General features: G+C 40.0%; 1 protein-coding gene and 1 pseudogene across 3 annotated transcripts in view; both read right to left on the bottom strand.

Annotated features, from left to right (window-relative positions):
* The window catches only part of KERA (keratocan), a 61300-nt gene extending 46062 nt beyond the window's left edge, over nucleotides 1-15238 (bottom strand). For 2 of the 3 annotated variants that reach the window (XM_037848316.1, XM_037848317.1), the window contains exons 1-2: nucleotides 15115-15238; nucleotides 13692-13770 (exon numbers count right to left, since the gene is read on the bottom strand). In XM_037848316.1, the coding sequence (XP_037704244.1) occupies nucleotides 13692-13726 (35 nt within the window). In that variant the 5' untranslated portion in view covers nucleotides 13727-13770; nucleotides 15115-15238. Of the gene's footprint in view, nucleotides 1-5723; nucleotides 5858-13691; nucleotides 13771-15114 lie in introns of those variants that run through there. The other variant, XM_037848318.1, reaches the window with a different exon arrangement.
* On the bottom strand, nucleotides 14582-15247 carry LOC119542606 (annotated as a pseudogene).
* Nucleotides 15248-19369: the final 4122 nt, after the last annotated feature.

Genomic DNA, 19369 nt, shown 5'->3' with positions numbered 1-19369 from the left:
GCTGGGCATAGTTCTACTTTGAGGTAGCCAAATGTAAACTAAAAGCCTTAAAATGGTGGGATTTTGTGTAACAGCATCAGTAGTTCAATAAATTTGGATTGCCATGCAAGGGCTTGCATTATAATTACTTGCCACTTGAATGTTTTGTGTAATGAATGATTAACAGTGCTAGTAAATAAATATGGGTTTAACTTCTTTTTAAATGTAATAGGTGTGTTTTATACAGCATGGTCTCATAATTTAAAATTTGGGTAAGCCAGACTCATTCATTAATTAAAAGAATGTCAAGTGAAAGATGTCAGATTTTTCTAGTGTTGTTTGTTAATCCAAATAACCACTTTTGAACTTTTCCTTGGGAAAGAATTTTGTAAATCAAGCAATATTACTTATGACAGATAACTTCTGGGTAACTTTCAGTAGTTCCTTGGGGTGAAGAAGGAAGGACTGAAAATACTTTGGATGTTACACTGATGGATGTTTTTAATGTAGGGTGAAGTTATACTTAGAATACTATGGTTACAAAAATCTTTGAACAAACAAAAAGCAAATGAAAAAAAGAGATAAGGAAGTTAGAAAAAGAATTTTAAAAATGGGTTTAACTGGAGTTCTAAAAAGAAAGAATTGAGAAAATTCAAGAAAGTCATCATTTACAGTGATAAAAGCTGAGATTTTTTCAGAGCTTGTGGTAAATTGAATTATGTACCCTAATTTAGAAGTTCTTAATCTTAATCCACATTCCTGTGGGAAGGACCCTTTGTAAACAGGATATCTTGAAGAGGTTATTTTAAGTTAAGGTGTAGCCCACCTGAATGAGGTTGGAACTTACACTGGATTAATGGAGCCCTTATAAGGAGAAAGAATTCAGAAGCCAGAATGAGAGAAGCCCACGAGGAGGAGTCAGAAGCCGGAAGTCAGTGGGAACCAAGAAGAGAAAGGAGAGGACATCATCACATAACAAGAAAGCCAAGGAATCCCAGGGTGACCAGCTGGCTAGAACACTACTAACCCAGGAGGAAGCAAGCCTTGTTGCTTCTGAAACCATGAGCCAATAAATTACCAATGTTTAAGCCAAACCATTATATTTGTCATAGCAGCCTGGCAAACTAACACAGAGCTGATAAGCAGTATGAATCCACTGATGGAGGAAGGACAGATTACTTACAAAAAAACATCAATTCGAATGACAGCAGATTTCTTTATAGAAATAATGTGAGCCAGAAGATAGTGGTGTAATATTTGTAATGCCCTTAGAGTAAATAAATGATAATATAGCTTTGTGAAAACTATCTTTCAAAAAAGAGGTAAAAATAAAGGCATGTATAGTTACCACCCAAAAATTATAAAGAATGACCTTCAAGGAGGAAAATTCACCTCAGACAGACTGAGATGTAAGAAGAAACTTAAACAAATAAAATGATGAATAATATATAAGACAAAGTAAACATTGCAAGTATCACATGATAATAATTATTTGAATCTGTGTAATCAGAAGAGGACAGAACAAAAATATTCCCTGTAATAAATAAATTGAAATATATAAAGTAGCAAGATAAGAGAACATGCTTCAAATCCTTATATATTTAGAGAGAGTGGTCAAGATTTTGTTTACTTTTATTTTTATTAGATAATTCTGTATGGTAAAATCTTAAGAGTAAGAAAGATCAATAGAGTGCACAAATTAGAAACCAATAGATGTTCAAAAACTGGACTAAGGAAGACATAAATAAAAAGATTCAGTCAACCAAAATGAAGGCAACAATGGAGAATAGGAAAATATTAAAATAATGATACAAATAGAAATCAAAATGTAAGATGGTAGAATGTATCCCAATGTATCAGAATTCACAATAACACCAAGTTCAACACTTATAAGATACATCTTTCCATTAGAACAGGGAAAAGTAAAATGTGAAAGGGTGTAGAAAACATATCTTATGTAAATATTAGCCAAAAGATCTGGTGTGGCTCTGATCATATGAGACAAAATATATGTTAAGACCAAATACATTGTTAGGAATGGAAGGGTCACACATCAAGTTTTATACACCAGAAAAAATAATATTTAAAATATACTGGTAAATAATAAAATCGTATCAAAATATATAGAGAAATATTAACTTACTTATTGAAAGAAACTGAAAAATATCTAATAACATGCTGGTAGATTTCAACATACCCCTTTAAATTACTATTAATCAAGCAATTGGAATCAGCAAAGATATAGAAGATTAAAGCTACAAAATTAGAAACCTTCATATAATGGACATATATCATAGAGTATGCATCCAAAAATTAGAAAATTCACATCCTTCTCAAGTTCAAATAGAACATTTAGAAAAACTGATTTCATACTAAGCCATAAAAGCAAATTTGTTTCAAGAAATCTCAAATAGACAACCTATAGATCCCTTTCTGAACCCACAAAACAATTAAATCAGATATATAGGTTAACAAACAATGTAAATTTCCACATATTTAGAAATTAAGAAAACACAATTCTAAAGCACTTGCAGGTCAAATAAAAAATCAGAATAGAGATTAAAGCATAATAAAAATAATAATGGAAATGTACTTAAAAATCAGATATTGTGAAAGTGAAAATTTATGTGCAGTTTATAGTCATGAATTTTGCTATTGGACAGGAAATACCACTGAAAATTAATGGATTAAATGTTCAATATAGAACATTAAATAAGAATGAAATTATCCAAATAATATTGATTAAAGGTAATATCAAAATAATAAAGGTAAGGTCAAAAGGTAACAGTAGGTAATAATAATATCAAATATAATAATGAAGTTTATATCAAAAACTATAAACAACATGACTAATAATAGTGATCAACAAATCAGATAAATAGCAAATAGATAAATAATAAAATAGATAAATCTGCTGGGTATCATCAAGGAAAAAAGTATAAAATTGGCATTACAAAATTTAAGAGGCATAAATACAGTCATAGCAGAAGTAAAATAGTTAAAATTAGAATGCTGTTTAACAACTTTTATGCTAAAGCATGTGAAAACAGATAAAATGGATAAATTCTTAGATAAAATAGAAAAATGTAACTTGCCAAAAAATGATTCAAGGAGAAATAGAAATGGAAAAGGCCTGTACCTACTGAAGTAATTGACAAATACAACACAATGATTTGGCTTAAACATTGGTAATTTATTGGCTCATGGTTTCAGGAGCAAGAAGGCTTGCTTCCTCCCTGGGTTAGTAGTGTTCTAGCTGGCTGGCCACCCTGGGGTTCCTTGGCTTTCTTGTTATGTGGTGATGTCCTCTCCTTTCTCTTCTTGGTTCCCACTGACTTCTGGCTTCTGACTCCACCCCATGGGCTTCTCTCATTCTGGCTTCTGGCTTCTTTTATAAGACCTCCAGTAATCCAGATTAAGTTGCAACCTCATTCAGATGGGCTACACCTTAACTTAAAATAACATCTTCAAGATATCCTATTTACAAAGGGTCCTTCCCACAGGAATGTGGATTAAGATTAAGAATATCTAAATTGGGGTACATAATTCAATCTACCACAAGCTCTGAAAAAAATCTCAGCTTTTATCACTGTAAATTTTGACTTTCTTGAATTTTCTCAACTCTCATTTTTTTAGGACTCAAATTAGACCTATTTTTACAATTCTTACTCTAACTTCCTTATCTCTTTTTTTGTTTGTTCAAAGATTTTTATAACCATAATATCCTAAGCATAACTTCACCCTACATTAAAAAAGTCCATCAGAGGGGTTTTGCCAGTCAAAAGACCAAAGAAGACACTGAGCATTTTCTGAAACATGAACTTTATTTGGGGTTTACTCACAGGGAGGAAGAAATCAGAAATCAAATGGCTTTTCTCTTGCCACGTGGGTACTGCTTTTGCAGGGAAGTTGGCCGTGCAATTGAAAGAGGACAGCAAGCAAGTTATAAGGGTTTAAGACAAAGACATTCCTAAGGGTGGGAGAGCATCCTGTGACATGGGGGTGGTGCAGGAAGGAAAGAATTATAGGATGGGGCTTTTTAAATAACCACAAGATTGATAACACTTGGGGACAAGGAAGCAAATAGACTAATGAACTTTGTTGCTCTTTTGTGACACCAAGAGTTTCTTACCTCCTGCTTACTTCCTGTTTAAAGTTACAATTTACCCTTTTCCTCTTTACTGGCTTACAAAGATGGTGGGTTAAACATTAGCTGCCTAGGAAACGCAGACTGCTGTGCACAGGCCTGTTTTGTTCAGGCCAGGGGCTGCCACAGTCCACCCCTGCACAACAGTTTGCATTAACCATAGGACAGACTTTACATCCATAATTCACAAGAATACAATAAACAATATAGTATTAATATACTGGTACAGAGAGATAATAAACCTTTTAGCAAGTGGCGCTATGGCCAAGTTAAAGAGTCCCACCATTTAGACAAGAGGATCATTAGATAAATGATCACTACTTTGTATGTGATTTTGCATATGTTCAAGAGTGTGGGTTACATGCCTGTCGTTGACAGGTATTCTGCGACCCTCGCATGACATCCCAGGTGGTTTGGTTGGCCAGACCGATAGTCCACAGGAGGCTGGTGGCACCCAATGACGGCAATTCAGTGCCAGCACTGGGACCTGTTGTGGGCTGAGGTTACAGCAGAAGCTCACCATAGAAATGTATTTCCTACAGTGCTATGGGCAAAAAGAAAGATGTTTATGGGATACAATAAGGGGTAAATCTTGGTGATCTAACAATACACAAGCTACATTGCCATCCGTAGACAACAGTGTTCCAGGCAAAGGAGCATTGTTGGAGGGGGGGTTGTATAAGGCTTTCAGGGGTTAGATCTAAATTTAACATGGGCATGATGAGAGTCCACAAATACATATAGTTCTCTGAGGTATGGGGGGCCCGGGATTAACAATATACAGCACTTTAGGCATTTTTTTAAATAAATTACAGCCAAATATTTAAGTTTTGGGCAACCCGAAATCCCCATGGGCTTAGGACGTGCAGCCAACGAGACTGCATAGGCCAGGACCAGGACCAATGGACTTTATTCTCCCCAATTTCTAGTGTTTGTGGCACAGACAAGAGCAGGTTATTATCACTGCCTCACTGTGGCTTAAGAGCAGCTGCCCCCCTTATTTGAATTCATAAGGCCTACCTGGGCCCTGCGGTTACCATTTCCACAGGAGCAGGAGTAGCCACTCTGGGCCTGGAGTTAATTGCCCAGTGAAGGGGGTCCCCCTATCACTGTCTACATGTGTGGGGGTCCCAAAAAAGGCACTTAACTCTTCTAAACTATGTATGGTAGCTTGTTGGTTGGCTTTTCCTGCTGGGAAAGCTAATAAGAGTCCCATAGCCGTGTCTACGGCCGTAAAAGCATACCTTGTGCCTTCATATAGAGAAAGAAGCCCAATGTAGTCTACTTGCCACCAGGTAAGAGGAATTTGGTCCCGGCAGATGTGTCCAAGTTGGTGAGGAAGCATTCTGGGCTGTCACAGCAAACAGGAAGGACAGGCGTCTACTATCTCTTTTAGCTCCTGTCAAGTAATGAGGAATTGGAACTGCTATGCCAATTTCCACAGGGTTAGGTACCCTTAGTGGTCAGTTTTCCAATGTAGCTATTCAGTTGCCTTGTGTGTTTTTGGCACCAAGCTGCAGATTTTCGTCAGGGCATCTGCTTTGATGCTGCTGGGCAAGGAGTTAGTGTTATTGGCTGACACATGGAAAACAGTTACCTTACACTTTTGGCAAGCTGTCCAGATGTCTTCCCACATTTCCTTCCCCCATAAGGGGCAACCAACCACTGTCCATTGTTCTTGCTTCCATGTCTCCATCCATACTGTCAGGCCTTGGTAAACAGCCCAGTTATCTGTACAAACAGTTAAAGCATCTCCTGGCTCATGGACGATCACCATCCATACCACCCATAACTCTGCCCATTGGCTGCTTTCCAGAGTTCCTGTTTCCTGCCAGATGGTATCAGTACTCAGCTGGACAGCCACTGCTGTCCAGTTAGCCAGCTGCCCATGTGCATACCCATCTGTATACCAAGCATAGTCAGGTGTGCTTCCCTGTCTGTCAATGGTGGGCATCAGAGGAGGAGCTACCTCAGGAAGGCTAGTAGGTAGTGGGATAAACTGTTCTTCTATATGGGAGACTGGTCCCAGGATTTCATGCATTTTTGCACTTAAAGGGCTGTTGTTGAAAACACTGCATTGTAGGAGGTAAACTTTTCACTTTGTTAATGTGCTCAACTGAGCACTCTCAGAATGTGGCTTGCTTATGGTGTCATGAGTCCACCCCTGTATAGGTATGGCTGTTTGTAAAGTCATTGGACATTTTTGAGTTAGTCCTTCTACTTATAAAAGGGCATTATAAGAAGCACACAATTGCTTCTCTAAAGGTCTTTATCGAAGCTCTGCTCCCTTCCATAATTATGGCCAAAATCTGATAGGTATATGTTCAATCTGTTGCCTTTGCCACAAAACCCACCCAAAGCCAAGGTCGGTACTGGCCACATCCAATTCACAAGGCACATCGGTGTCCACCCCCCCTTAAAGCTTGTGCCTGTGCCACAGCATGCTTTGATCTCTCAAAAGCAGCCTGTTGGGGAATGTCCCACTCCCACGTTTTTCCCTTTTGAACTAACAAATACAAAGGTTTAAGAACTTGTGCTAGGTGAGATATAAAAGACCTCCAATAACCCAATAGCTCTAAATAAGCCATTACTATTTGAGGGTACATGGGGTAGGTTAATTCTGCACTTTATCAATAACAGCAGAAGGAATAGTTCTTGTCTTATCCATCCAGGCAACACCCCAAAATTTGATAGAATACCCAGGTTCTTGCATTTTTTCTTGGTTTATCACCCATCCTCTACTCTCAAGGTGGGTCACCACTGTTTTAGCAGCCTCTTCTAGGTCTGAAAATGAATTGTTGATTAGCATTGTATCATCAATATAATGGAACACAGTGACAGCATCAGGGGGCATACATTTTGTTAAATCTCTAGCCACAAGGCTGTGGCAAATAGTGGGGCTTTGACTATACCCTTGTGGCAACACTGTGAAAGTCTGCTGTTGTCATCCCCATGTGAAGGTGAACACAGGTTGACTGGAAGAATCTAGAGAAATGCTAAAGAAGGCATTAGCGAGGTATAACACAAATTGTAACAGGCCTAATTTTGTGCTAATATCCTGGAGCAATGTGGTGATGTTTGGCACCACTGCAAACAAAGGAGGGGTTACCTTATTTAGCTCTCTATAATCAAAAGTCATTCTCCAAGAGCCGTCAGACTTCTTTACCAACCAGACCTGACTGTTGAAAGGCCTATGGATGGGAATAATAATACCCACCTATGCCACTTTGAATGTATTATGTCCCCCCACACACCATTATCTCTGATGCAATCTTGTGTGGGCAGACCTGTTAGTGCTGATTAGATTGTAATTTTTTGATTGAGCATTTCCATGGAGGCATGGCCCTGCCCATTAGGCATGGGCCTTGATTAGTTTACTAGAGCACTACATTAGCTCAGACAGGAGTGAGCTTGCTACAGCCAAGAGGGACTCTTTGAAGAATGTACAAGAGCTGAGAGAGGAACATCCTGGGAGAAAGCCATTTTGAAAACAGAACTCTGGAACAGATGCCAACCAAATGCCTTCCCAGCTAACAGGGGTTTTCCAGATTCCACTGGCCATCCTCCAGTGAAGGTACCCGATTGTTGATGATTTATCTTGGAATTTTATGGCCTTAAGACTGTAACTTTGTAACCAAATAAACCCCCTTTTTAAAAGCCAATCCATCCCTGATATTTTGCATTCCAGCAGCATTAGCAATCCGGTACAGATTTTGGTACCAGAGAAGTGGGGTGCTGCTGTGTTTGCAAATACCAAACATGATGGAGTGGCTTTTTAAATGGGTAAGGGGAAGTTTCTGGAAGAGTTTTGAAGAACTTGAGAGAAAAGGCCTAGATTGCTTTGAAGAGACTGTTTGTAGGAATATGGACTCTAAAGATACTTCCAATGAGGCCTTGAACAGAAATATTGCAAGTATCATGGCAAACTAGAAGAAAGGCAATCCTTGTTTTAAAGTGGAAGAGAATTTGGCAAAATTGAGTCCTAGTGTCAGATGGAAGAAAGAATTTTGGAAGGAAGAATTTGAGAGTGACAAGCTGGGATACTTGGCTGATGAGATTTCAAAACTAAAAGTTGTGGATATAGCATGGCTTCTCCTTGCAGCTTACAGTAAAATCTGAGCAAAGATAGATAAACTTAGAACTGACCTTTTGGGTTCAAAGAAATCAGAAACTGATGGTTTGGAAAATTCCAGGCTCCCAGGGGGTAGAAACCCAGAAGCTACAGTCCAGCATGAGGATTTAACCAAACATGGAACCTGGCCACCATTTCAGCACAAGCAAGGATTGGAGATGGAGTTTTCCAGAAAGGATTTGTGGAAAGTCCTATTGTCTGATGGCTTTGACCCCTGTGTGCTTCAAGCAAAGCCAGCAGAATTTTTGTGAGATCTTTATAGATGGATCTGCTGCTGGTCTGGACTGTAAGAGACAGACAAGTAACAAATTGAAGGAAAAATTTATTCAAAGACAGAGCCATGGAGGTTGAGGTCTGGAGTCAAGCGGTCTTGGGCTGGGAGAGCAGAGTGGCCCATATGCATGGAAAGGGTGAGTTTGCCCCTGAGGGTGAGGGTGGGCCTTACACCTTGATGCTCAGGGAATGTTCTGACACACGAGGCCCCAGGATTGGGGAGAGCCTGGCCACCACCCCACAGTTCTGAAGGGGTTGAGCATATGCCCTGGAGATGGAAGAGAATCCTGGTGGCACCCCAATGTTTGAGGAGGGGGGGGACCGAGAAGGTGGTCTCCCCAAGTGTGGATATGTTGAAACACTCACCCCAGCATTTGGAGATAAAAGGGGTGCCATGGAGGCCCTTGGAAAGAGTTGGACTCCCGCTCTCTCAAGCCCTGAGGATAAACGACTCTCAGACTGAAATCTAATGGAGTTTGCCTTGCAGGTTTTAGGAATTGTTTTGGTCCCTTAAACCCTGTTTTCCTTTCAGTTTCTTCCTATGGCAATGGGAATGTTTATCCTATGACTGTCCCTCTTATGTATATTGGAAGCAGATAACTTGTTCTGAGTCTCACAGGTCCACAGCTAGAGGGGAATTTTGCTTTAGGACAACACCACACATGTGACTGATTTTGATGGGAAATTGTACTTACTTATTGTTACTGAAATGATTCAAGTTTTTGGCATATTGTGATGGGATGAATGTATTTTGTATACGGAAAGTCATTTTGGGGTCTAGGGGGTGGAATGTGCCTGTTTGAATGTATTATGTCCCCCCAAAACACCATTATCTTTGATGCAATCTTGTGTGGGTAGATGTATTAGTGTTGATTAGATTGTGATTCTTTGAGCATTTCCATGGAGTTGCGACCCACCCAACTGTAGGTGAGAACACTGATTGGATAATTTCCATGGAGGTGTGGCCCTGCCCATTAGGCATGGGCCTTGATTAGTTTACTAGAGCACTACATTATCTCAGACAGGAGTGAGCTTACTATAGCCAAGAGGGACTCTTTGAAGAATGCACAGGAGCTGAGAGTGGAACATCCTGGAAGAAATCCATTTTGAAAACAGAACTCTGGAACAGATGCCAACCACGTACTTTCCCAGCTAACAGAGGTTTTCCAGATGCCATTGGCCATCCTCCAGTGAAGGTGCCTGATTGTTGATGACTTACCTTGGAATTTTATGGCCTTAAGACTGTAACTTTGTGTGCCAGTTTGAATGTATTGTGTCCCCCAAACGCCATTATCTTTGATGTAGTCTTGTGGGGCAGACATTTTGGTGCTGATTAGATTTGCTTGGAATGTGCCCCACCCAGGTGTGGGTGATAACGCTGATGAGATATTCCCATGGAGGCATGGCCCCACCCATTCAGGGTGGGCCTTGATCAGTGGAGCCATATAAATGAGCTGACTCAAAGAGAAGGAACTCAGTGCAGCTGTGAGTGACGTTTTGAAGAGGAGCAAGCTTGCTAGAGAGGAACATCCTGGGAGAAAGCCATTTTGAAACCAAAACTTTGGAGCAGATGCCAGCCACGTGCCTTCCCAGCTAACAGAGGTTTCCCGGACGCCATTGGCCATCCTCCAGTGAAGGTACCTGATTACTGATGTGTTACCTTGGACACTTTATGGCCTTAAGACTGTAACTGTGTAACCAAATAAACCCCCTTTTTATAAAAGCCAATCCATCTCTGGTGTTTTGCATTCTGCAGCATTAGCAAACTAGAACACTTTGTAACCAAATAAACCCCCTTTATAAAAGCCAATCCATCTCTGGTATTTTGACAGCATTAGCAAAGCAGAACACCACCCTTTCTAACTCCTTTATGGTAACTGTAACTTCCTGGTGCCTTCCAGGTAACTTGTACTGGTGAATAGCAGCTGTGCACCTAGGAGGAGGCAGCTTTACCAGTGAACATTTAGCTTGTCCTCTCAGGACTGTCCTTACAACATGACACCAGAGGCAGAATTCCCCTATAGTGGTTTGCAAGGTGATATTCTGCAGAATATCAGTCCCCTATATAAAGTCCAGAATAGGGGATATATATACTGTGCAAATTTGGGGAGGTAGCTGGCCAATTTGCCTTAAAACCCATTTTTTTTAGTTGCTTTAACCCCTTGGCACCCGTAACTGGCAGTGGTTATCATGGGGCCTGCACTTTGTGGTTTCCTCCCATATATTAGGGTTCATTCCACTCCTGTGTCTACTAGGACTAAAACTCTATGTTCATTAGTGGGAGACCAAAAAATAGTTAATTCAATGTGTGGCCTCCAATCCCCAGTGCCCCATAAATTGCTCTTATTTGAGGATCTTGGCCCCACCCCTAATCCAGGGGATATGGGGCCTCCCAAACTTCCTCTGCTGGTAGAGTGGAGGGTTCTGTTCATGTACCATGCACCTTGACAGCCTAATGCAGCTTTTTTTTTTTTTTCCTGAGGGTTTAATTTCCTGCTTAGTAAACCTCTGTTTTTTGGACAATTTACTCCACAGTTTAACTAGCACGGTATTTTGTTGTCCATCAATTTCCTCTATTTCTGTTCCGGCTGCTATGAGATCTGCCCACATTTGCTTACGTGACACCCTATTTGGCCCATCATGCCTCTGGGGACTGGCCCTGTTGCTCTAACCCCAGCCTTGGTTTTCCACAGACGGTCTGCTTCTCCCAACTCCATGATCTCTTGGGCAGCTTCCATGAGAGGTTTTCCTATTAGGGACTTAAGGAGGGGCATTAAAGTTCCATACCATTGATTAGGGGCCATGTGCAGAATTGTTCCACACAAACCTTGAGTGAAAGTGACATCATCTGGTCCCATAGTTTCATTAGCATAAATTGAATGTTTCATGCCTAATCCCCAAGTATATCCTGAAGCTCTTCTATGCTATTCCACTATAGTGGGGTGTAGGGTAAGTCCCCTTCCTGCAGCCGCACAATTTTACATTGTTTGACTAGCCACTGAAAAAGTGAATAACTTTCTATGTTAGTTCCAAGTGAGTACAATCACTGGTGTAGGGAGGGGTGAGTGGAAATGGTAGCTAACTTACTCATTTCCCACCCAGTGAGCAGAGTGCTGCCTGCACCATCATCCCATAGCCATAGCAACCAGTTTGCTAACAGGTCTCTAGATTTTTGCCAATATTGATTTCCAATATCCCTTAATTCCTCTGGGGAGAATTCCCATGATGTGACAAGCACCTTTGGCTCAGCAGTTGCCCATTCTGCCTCACCCTCCCCTCCTTCAGTAGAGCCTACTGGCCATTCTGATTTAATTTTGTGCTTGACCAGAGGATGGGTGAGTTTATGCTCCTCTTCCATATCCCATTTTGACTGTGACTCTTTCTCTGAAAAGGAATTCACAGGGTCCCATTCAGGTGAGATTAGAATGCGTCTGACTTGCATTTTGTGCAGCTTGCACCCTTTCACTTTAGCATAATGGCACACAAGCTTGGCCAAATTTTCATCTACTTGCTTTAATCTTCCATTTGAAGCATCCCTCAGCTCGGCTTGTGCTAGCCTCAGATCATTTTCCAGTTGTAGCTCATCCTCCTGGCGGCGTACGGCCACCTTTGCTGTTAAAGCTTCCTCAGTAGCAGTGTGTACAGCCTCTAACAGTGGCCAGCCCACCACAGCCACAATCTGGTGACCCTTTTTCTCTTTCTGGATTCCCAAGGCTCCTGCAGCCTGCTGCAGGATAGCTAATAGTCCCGCCGGGGAGATGCACACATCTTCATAGTTCCTCGGCGGGCCCCATTCATCCAAGAGGGTAGCTACTCCTCCCACATCGAAGTCCAAGGCCACCCTAGTATCCCCCTGGGGTCTCTCCTTTCCCTGGGCTCATGCCTGCAGAAGTGGGGGCCCCTTTGGTCTCCTGGCTGGCCCGCCAACTGTCACAGCCCGAGGGGGCTTTGCCAGTCAAAAGATCAAAGAAGATACGGAGCATTTTCTGAAACATGAACTTTATTTGGGGCTTACTCCCAGAGAAGGAGAAATGAGCAGAAATCAAACTGCTTTTCTCTCTCCAGGCAGGTACCACTTTTGCAGAGAAGTTGGCCATGCAATTGAAAGAGGACAGCGAGCCAGTTATAAGGGTTTAAGACAAAGACATTCCTAAGGGTGGAAGAGCATCCTGTGACATGGGGGTGGTGCAGGAAGGAAAGAATTACAGGATGGGGCTTTGTAAATAACCACAAGAGTGATAACACCAGGGGGCCAGGAAGCAGATAGATAGATTAACATTGTTGCTTTTTTGTGAGACCAAGAGTTTCTTACCTCCTGCTTACTTCCTGTTTAAAGTTACTATTTATCCTTTTCCTCTTTACTGGCTTACAAGGATGACAGGTTAAACATTAGCTGCCTAGGACATGCAGACTGCTGTGTGCCAAAGTCCACAGGCCTGTTTTGCTCAGGCCAGGGGCTGCCAGAAGTGTAACATCCAAAGTATTTTCAGTCCTTCCTTCTTCACCCCAAAGAGCTACTGAAAATTTCCCAGAAGGTATTTGTCATAAGTAATATTGCTTGATTTACAAAATTCTTTCCCAAGGAAAAGTTCAAAAGTGGTTATGTGGATTAACAAACAACACTAGAAAAATCTGACATCTTTCACTTGACATTCCTTTAATTAATGAATGAGTATGGCTTGCCCAAATGTTAAATTATGAGACCACGCTGTGTAAAAAAAGAAGTTAAACCCATATTTGTTTACTAGCACTGTTAACCATTACACAAAACATTCAACTGGCAAGTAATTATAATGCAAGCCTTTGCAGGGCAATCCAAATTTATTGAACTACTGATGCTAAGTTATACAAAATTCCACCACTTTAAGGCTTTTAGTTTACCCTTGGCCACCTCAAAGTAGTTATAACATTAGGTTGGTCAGTTTAAATATTTTGGCTCCCTATTGGATAGACACACAATCTTTACATCCAAACATTAATGCATACAAAGCAACAAGGCATTGTTAAATAAAATAGCAATAGTTACTGCAAATTAGACCTTATGACCAATTACACATGATTAAAATTACTTTTCTCATCCAAAATTTTTTGTCCACCATTTAACATCTCAACCAAAACATTACACATGTGAAACAATCCCTAATAGGCAAAAATACTAACCTTGTATATTTGGTATTGCAAATACACTCATGCATGAGAAAGCAAGGGATTCACAGTGAGAATGTATAGCTGCAGGAACCTGAAAATTATTGACAAAATTGTTAAATCATTAAAAAATTGTTTGAAAATAAACACTTCTTGTTGTAGACCCCCACTGTATACACAATCATAAACATTGCCTGCTATGTTAACAAAAAAAGGAAACATGTAATAAGAGATTTGAAAAGTCTGGACATTCCTTCCCAGCAGATATTAAAGGCAATGTCTTTAATCAAAGTCCCTTTATTGAAAGAACTATAATACTATAATGACAAGATAACTAGTTTTCAAAAATAAAAAAAAAAAAAAACTATATAGCTGCATTAATCAAAAGCACTTATTTTATACAATACAATGTCAATGACCTTGAATTTCTTTAAAAAAATTACAATAAGCTACAAGTGTCGAGGTAGTGAAGTTACCTGGAGTGGTCTATATAGGAGCACTTTGGATTTTTGACTTCATGAAACTAAAATAGTGCTTTTAGGATTTACATTATTTACTCTCCAATACAAAGTTTATGGGTGTATTAAAGTCTGTAGTACATCATTTTCATTATGTACAACACTTGAAGATGAAGAATGTCTCTTAAGCAGCAATACGGGGTGTAGCCTCTGGTTTTCCTAGTTGCATACTCTAGCACCATTGTATAAGTAAAAATCTCTCTTGTGATACTGGAAAGTGATTAGAATGTGCAAACTGATGTAGTAGTAGCTTTCGTCTGTCTCTTAAAGGTACCACCACAGGAAAGTCTAAGATGTTAGCAGGTTTAACAAAGTTGGAACGCTGGCACTGTGGAACTGGGCAACAGTACTTCAGACCTGGCTCAGAGCTACAGTGAATTTAGTATATTAAAGCAGCTGACATTATGTCTTCTTGTGGGCCTTCCCAGGCACTGGAGTTTTTCTGTTAATTTGCCATACCAAAAGATCTCATTAATATTTATTTTTGATTTTGCAGAAAATTCTAAGAAGGCAGTTGTCCCATTGTCTTGCCAGATTTTGACCTTGCTCCTTTCCTACAACTCTTTCATCCCCCAAGTCACACTTATTACCAACCAGAATCATTGGAACATCATGGTTGTCTTTTACTGGAGGACTCTGAGTAAATCATTAAATGTGGACTGTGCTGTGATGGAATAAACTAATGCAAAGCCTTGTCCCTTTTGCATATACAAATCCCTCATTTCTATAAATTGTTCATTCCTGCGGTATCCAAGATTTCCAGCATACACTGTCGTGCATCTACTTCAACTAGCTTTCTATAAGAATGAAAAGTATTGTAGGATACTGTTTCTTCTACAAAAATTCCTTGAACGAACTGCACAGTCAGAGCAGACTTTCCAGCCCCTCCTGAGCCAAGAACAACCGGCTTGTACTCATACCTGTTGTGAAGTTGTCAAAATCTAGCACCTCTCGCGCTGTCTCTGGTCGGTGAAGCCACTGTCTCCCCAGGCCTGGCACTTCCTCCACCTGCGCTGTACTGACGCCACCACCGCTCCGGCTGATGACACGCATGACTCTGGGCGTGGTTTCTTCCTTATCTCTTAATGCCACTGTTTGTTTGTTTGTTTTCCATCTTCTTATCTTACTTTGTGGATATCTGCAGAACTTTCCCCTTAAATATCTTGCATGTCACTAACTCTCTGTTTAACCGTACTTAATCTTTTACCTCTTCAGTGAGTCTTTTTTAAAATCAAGTACATTTTTTTCATTGCTAAAGATCCACTATTTATTTCAACAAATATAATTGAATTTCTAAAATTACCAGCTGTTTCCTTTTTCAGTTCTTACTGGTTAATTCCTGATTTTTCATTTTTTATAACTTTATTGTGATATAATTCACATACCATAAAATTAACCGTTTTATATCACTGAGTATTAGTAACAAGAGCACTAATCTTTGGAAAACTAAGCAACAACATGAAAGCATATGGGTGGCGGTGTGCCATGAACCTTGAAGTACCACATAAAATGAATGGTGATTTATTTATTCAACCAATATTTGTGAAGATGCTACCATGTACAGGCATCCTTCTGGGCACTAGAGATTGAACTTTTTTTTTTCCGGTGCTTTCTTCCTTTTTTTTTTTTTTTTATTAAATTCAGTTTTATTGAAATACATTCGCACACCATACAATCGTCCATGGTATACAATCCACTGTCCATAGTATGATAACATAGTTATGTGTTCATCACCGCAGTCTATCTCTGAACATTTTCCTTACATCAGAAAGAACCAGAACAAGAATAAAAAATAAAAGTGAAAAAAGAACACCCAAATCATCCCCCCATCCCACCCCATTTGTCCTTTAGTTTTTATCCCCATTCCTCCACTCATCCATACACTAGATAAAGGGGGTGTGATCCACAAGGTCTTCACAATCACACTGTCACCCCTTGTAATCTACATTATTATATAATTGTCTTCAGGAGTCCAGGCTGCTGGGTTGGAGTTTGGTAGTTTCAGATATTTACTTCTAGCTATTCCAATACATTATAACCTAAGAGGTGTTATCTATACAGTGCATAAGAATGTCCACCAGAGTGACCTCTCGACTCCATTTGGAATCTCTCAGCCACTGAAACTATTTCGTCTCATTTTGCATCCCCTTTTTGGTCAAGAAGGTACTCTCAGTCCCATGATGCCGGGTCCACATTCCTCCCCAGGAGTCATATTCTGCATTGCCAGGGAGATTTACAACCCTGGGAGTCGGGTCCCACGTAGGGGGGAAGGCAGCGAGTTCACCTGTCTAGATGGCTCAGTTAGAGAGAGAGAGGGCCACATCTGAGCAACAAAAAGGTACTCAGGGGGAGACTCTTAGGCACAATTATATGCAAGTTTAGCCTCTCCTTTGCAGTAACGAGCTTCATAAGGGCAAGTCCCATGATCGAGGGCTCAGCACATCAAACCGCCAGTCCCAATGTTTGTGACAACATCAACACCAGTCCAGGTGAGGATGTCCAACACATCCACACCTTCCCCCAGATCCTCGGGGCTGAGGAGGGGGAGGCTGTGAATATATTTTTTATTATCTGCCCAAATTACTCTGAGATGTGTCACTATTTCACTCCAGCCTATACTAACCTACCGTATCTCACTTCCTATTCAAAGTTCCATGCAATTGTGGTGTTTTAACAAATCAACTGTAGAGTTGTACCTTTTAGAAAATTCAGATCCTGTACCAAATAGATATGGAGATTGAACTTTGAGGACAAGAAGAGCAAGTGCTTTGCCTTTGTGGAATTTCCTTTTAATTGTGGGACTACAGATAACACCTACCTACCTTTACATATATATGGTGCATAATACAATGTCAGGTACTGATAAGTGCTATAGAAAACCCCAAAGCAGGGTAATGGCTAAAGCAGTGACAGAGTGTGCACTTTTAAATGGAGTACTTAATGAAGACCTCTTTAAGCAGATGCTTTTGAAGAGAATTAAGTAAGGAAATTATCTGTGTCTATACTTGGAACACAGATAGAGACAAGTACAAAGAAACCTGAGCCAAGAATATATGGCATGTTCAAGGAACAAGGAGACCAGTGTGGTTGAAAAGAACACTGCAAGAACAGTGACAAGGGAACGTGGCCTGATGACCTCTGAGGTCTTGATAAGGGCTTTGAATTGTGTAAGTGTGATGAGAAGCTATTGAGGGTTTTTAAGACGGAGTAGGTTATGACCTGATTTATGTTTTCCAATGCTCACTCTGACTGTTGCTTAAGCATAGTCATAAGATTCAAGAGTAGAATCATTTAAAAAATAATTAGGAGGTTGTTCCATTAATTCAGAAGAGAGGTGATGGTCTGTTGGACTAGTGGCGGCAAAGAGTCAGAACTGTGACATATATTAAAATCTAGTCAAAAGAATTTGTTTAGGGTTTAGAGACATGGAACTTGATTAGTATTCTTATATTCTGTATCTTAAGCTTTAGGGTAGAGAATACTCAGTTTAAAATAGATTTAATAGAGAGAGGTGGATGATCCTGTGAATTAAAGTAAACTCAAATGTTTCATTTGAAGTTAAAGAGAACAAAACAGAGGCAGTATTGTGGGTCTTTTCTAGAAGAGGCCAGCTCAAGACTGGCCTTCTTGATTCATTCCTCCTTAACAGAGTTGGATTCCAGTAACTCTACTCATCAACAATGTCTTACTGCTCAGAACTTACTGCCAGACCCTGTGTTTTGTCAAGGCTTAGAGGAAGGCATTTACACAGACACATATGTAAACATATTTAAGACCCCTCAATACCATGGGAGCTTACTGGCTTAGAACACACACTCTGAGAGCAGAGAGATCTGACTCAATTGAGAGTTCTAAACTCTAAATATGTCTGACTTGACATTCTGTTTTTTCTCCCCTGCTAAGGAAGAATGTGCTTGATAGATAAACACTGAGGTAATGTAACACATAAAGAGCTTTCCCAGCTGTATCTGAAACATCAAAAACATCAAATAAATGTGATTATTGCAATTAAGTCTCTTTCTCAGAAAGGTCTCCCCTATCACCCAATCAAATTTGCGTCTTCCTCCTTTTCTACCTTCCTTCTCTGGTTCCTTCAAGTAGTTTATTTTTCTTCACGGCACTTATCACTACTTGTACCATGCCACAGCATATGTGTTTATCAACTTATTATTTGAATCCCCTACAACTGTCAATGATGTTAAAGTATGAATTTGTTGGTTCTGTTCACTACTGTGTAAGTAAACCTAAAACCATTCTAGGAGTGTAATGGAAGCTTGATAAATATTTATTGAATGAATGAACAGAAAAGGTACAGATGGAGGCAAAATGGAGAGATTTTTAATTCTAGCACAGAACTTTGATAAAAGATTTCTATAAATTTTGACTGAGGAGGTTCAGAGGGTGTTTGTGGTGAAAAGGCAAATTAGTTTAAGGAAAATCTTGAAAGATCTGTAGGTGTTTCCAGGTGTAAGGATGACTTCAGGTAGGTAGGACAACTTCATTGACAAAGGAGCATAATACAGTTTCAAATTACTTAGTATAGTTGAAGTAGTCAAGAACTTTGATGTAGAGCACAGCAGGGCCTGGCAAGCCCTGGCAAGACGTCAAGCTCAAGAGGTAAACAAGGACCAGATTGCAAAGGGCCTCTGGTATCCTGGGGTACCTTATATGCTGCACTGAAGAGTCTGGATTGCAACCTGGAAGCAATGGGACATCACTGAATAGTTTTAAGCAGGTAAATTATAAAGGACCAGGTTTATGTATCAGAAAAATCACTCTGGTAACATTGTGGATGATGAAGGTAGGCAGAATATGAGAATTTTAAAAAAACCTGATGAATATTGAGCAAGGCTTAAAATAAAAAACAGTGACAGTAGAGGTGGAACAGAGTTTATTTGAGAAATAATAAGGAATAGAATAGACAGTGTAAGATAGTTAAGGATATTAAATGTTTTTTATGTTGAGGATGTACAAAATGTTTTCTTTTCTGTACAGTGGTCAGTACATTTTAGGGTGGCAAGGCACACATGTATATGATAATCTTTGGAGCTACTTCACAGTAGAAGTGGAATCATGGGGATAGCAAAATGGGTTAACATGTGTGGAATCTCACTCATTTTATGTTGCCCAAATTTCTACTTTCCGTTACAGATGCTATAGTATGACTTCTTATAC

The sequence above is a fragment of the Choloepus didactylus genome, chromosome 8, assembly GCF_015220235.1.
Source record: "Choloepus didactylus isolate mChoDid1 chromosome 8, mChoDid1.pri, whole genome shotgun sequence".
In the NCBI taxonomy this organism is placed as follows: Eukaryota; Metazoa; Chordata; class Mammalia; order Pilosa; family Megalonychidae; genus Choloepus; species Choloepus didactylus.
The sequence above is the reverse complement of the archived record's forward strand: the minus strand, read 5'-3'. Positions and strand labels throughout refer to the sequence as shown.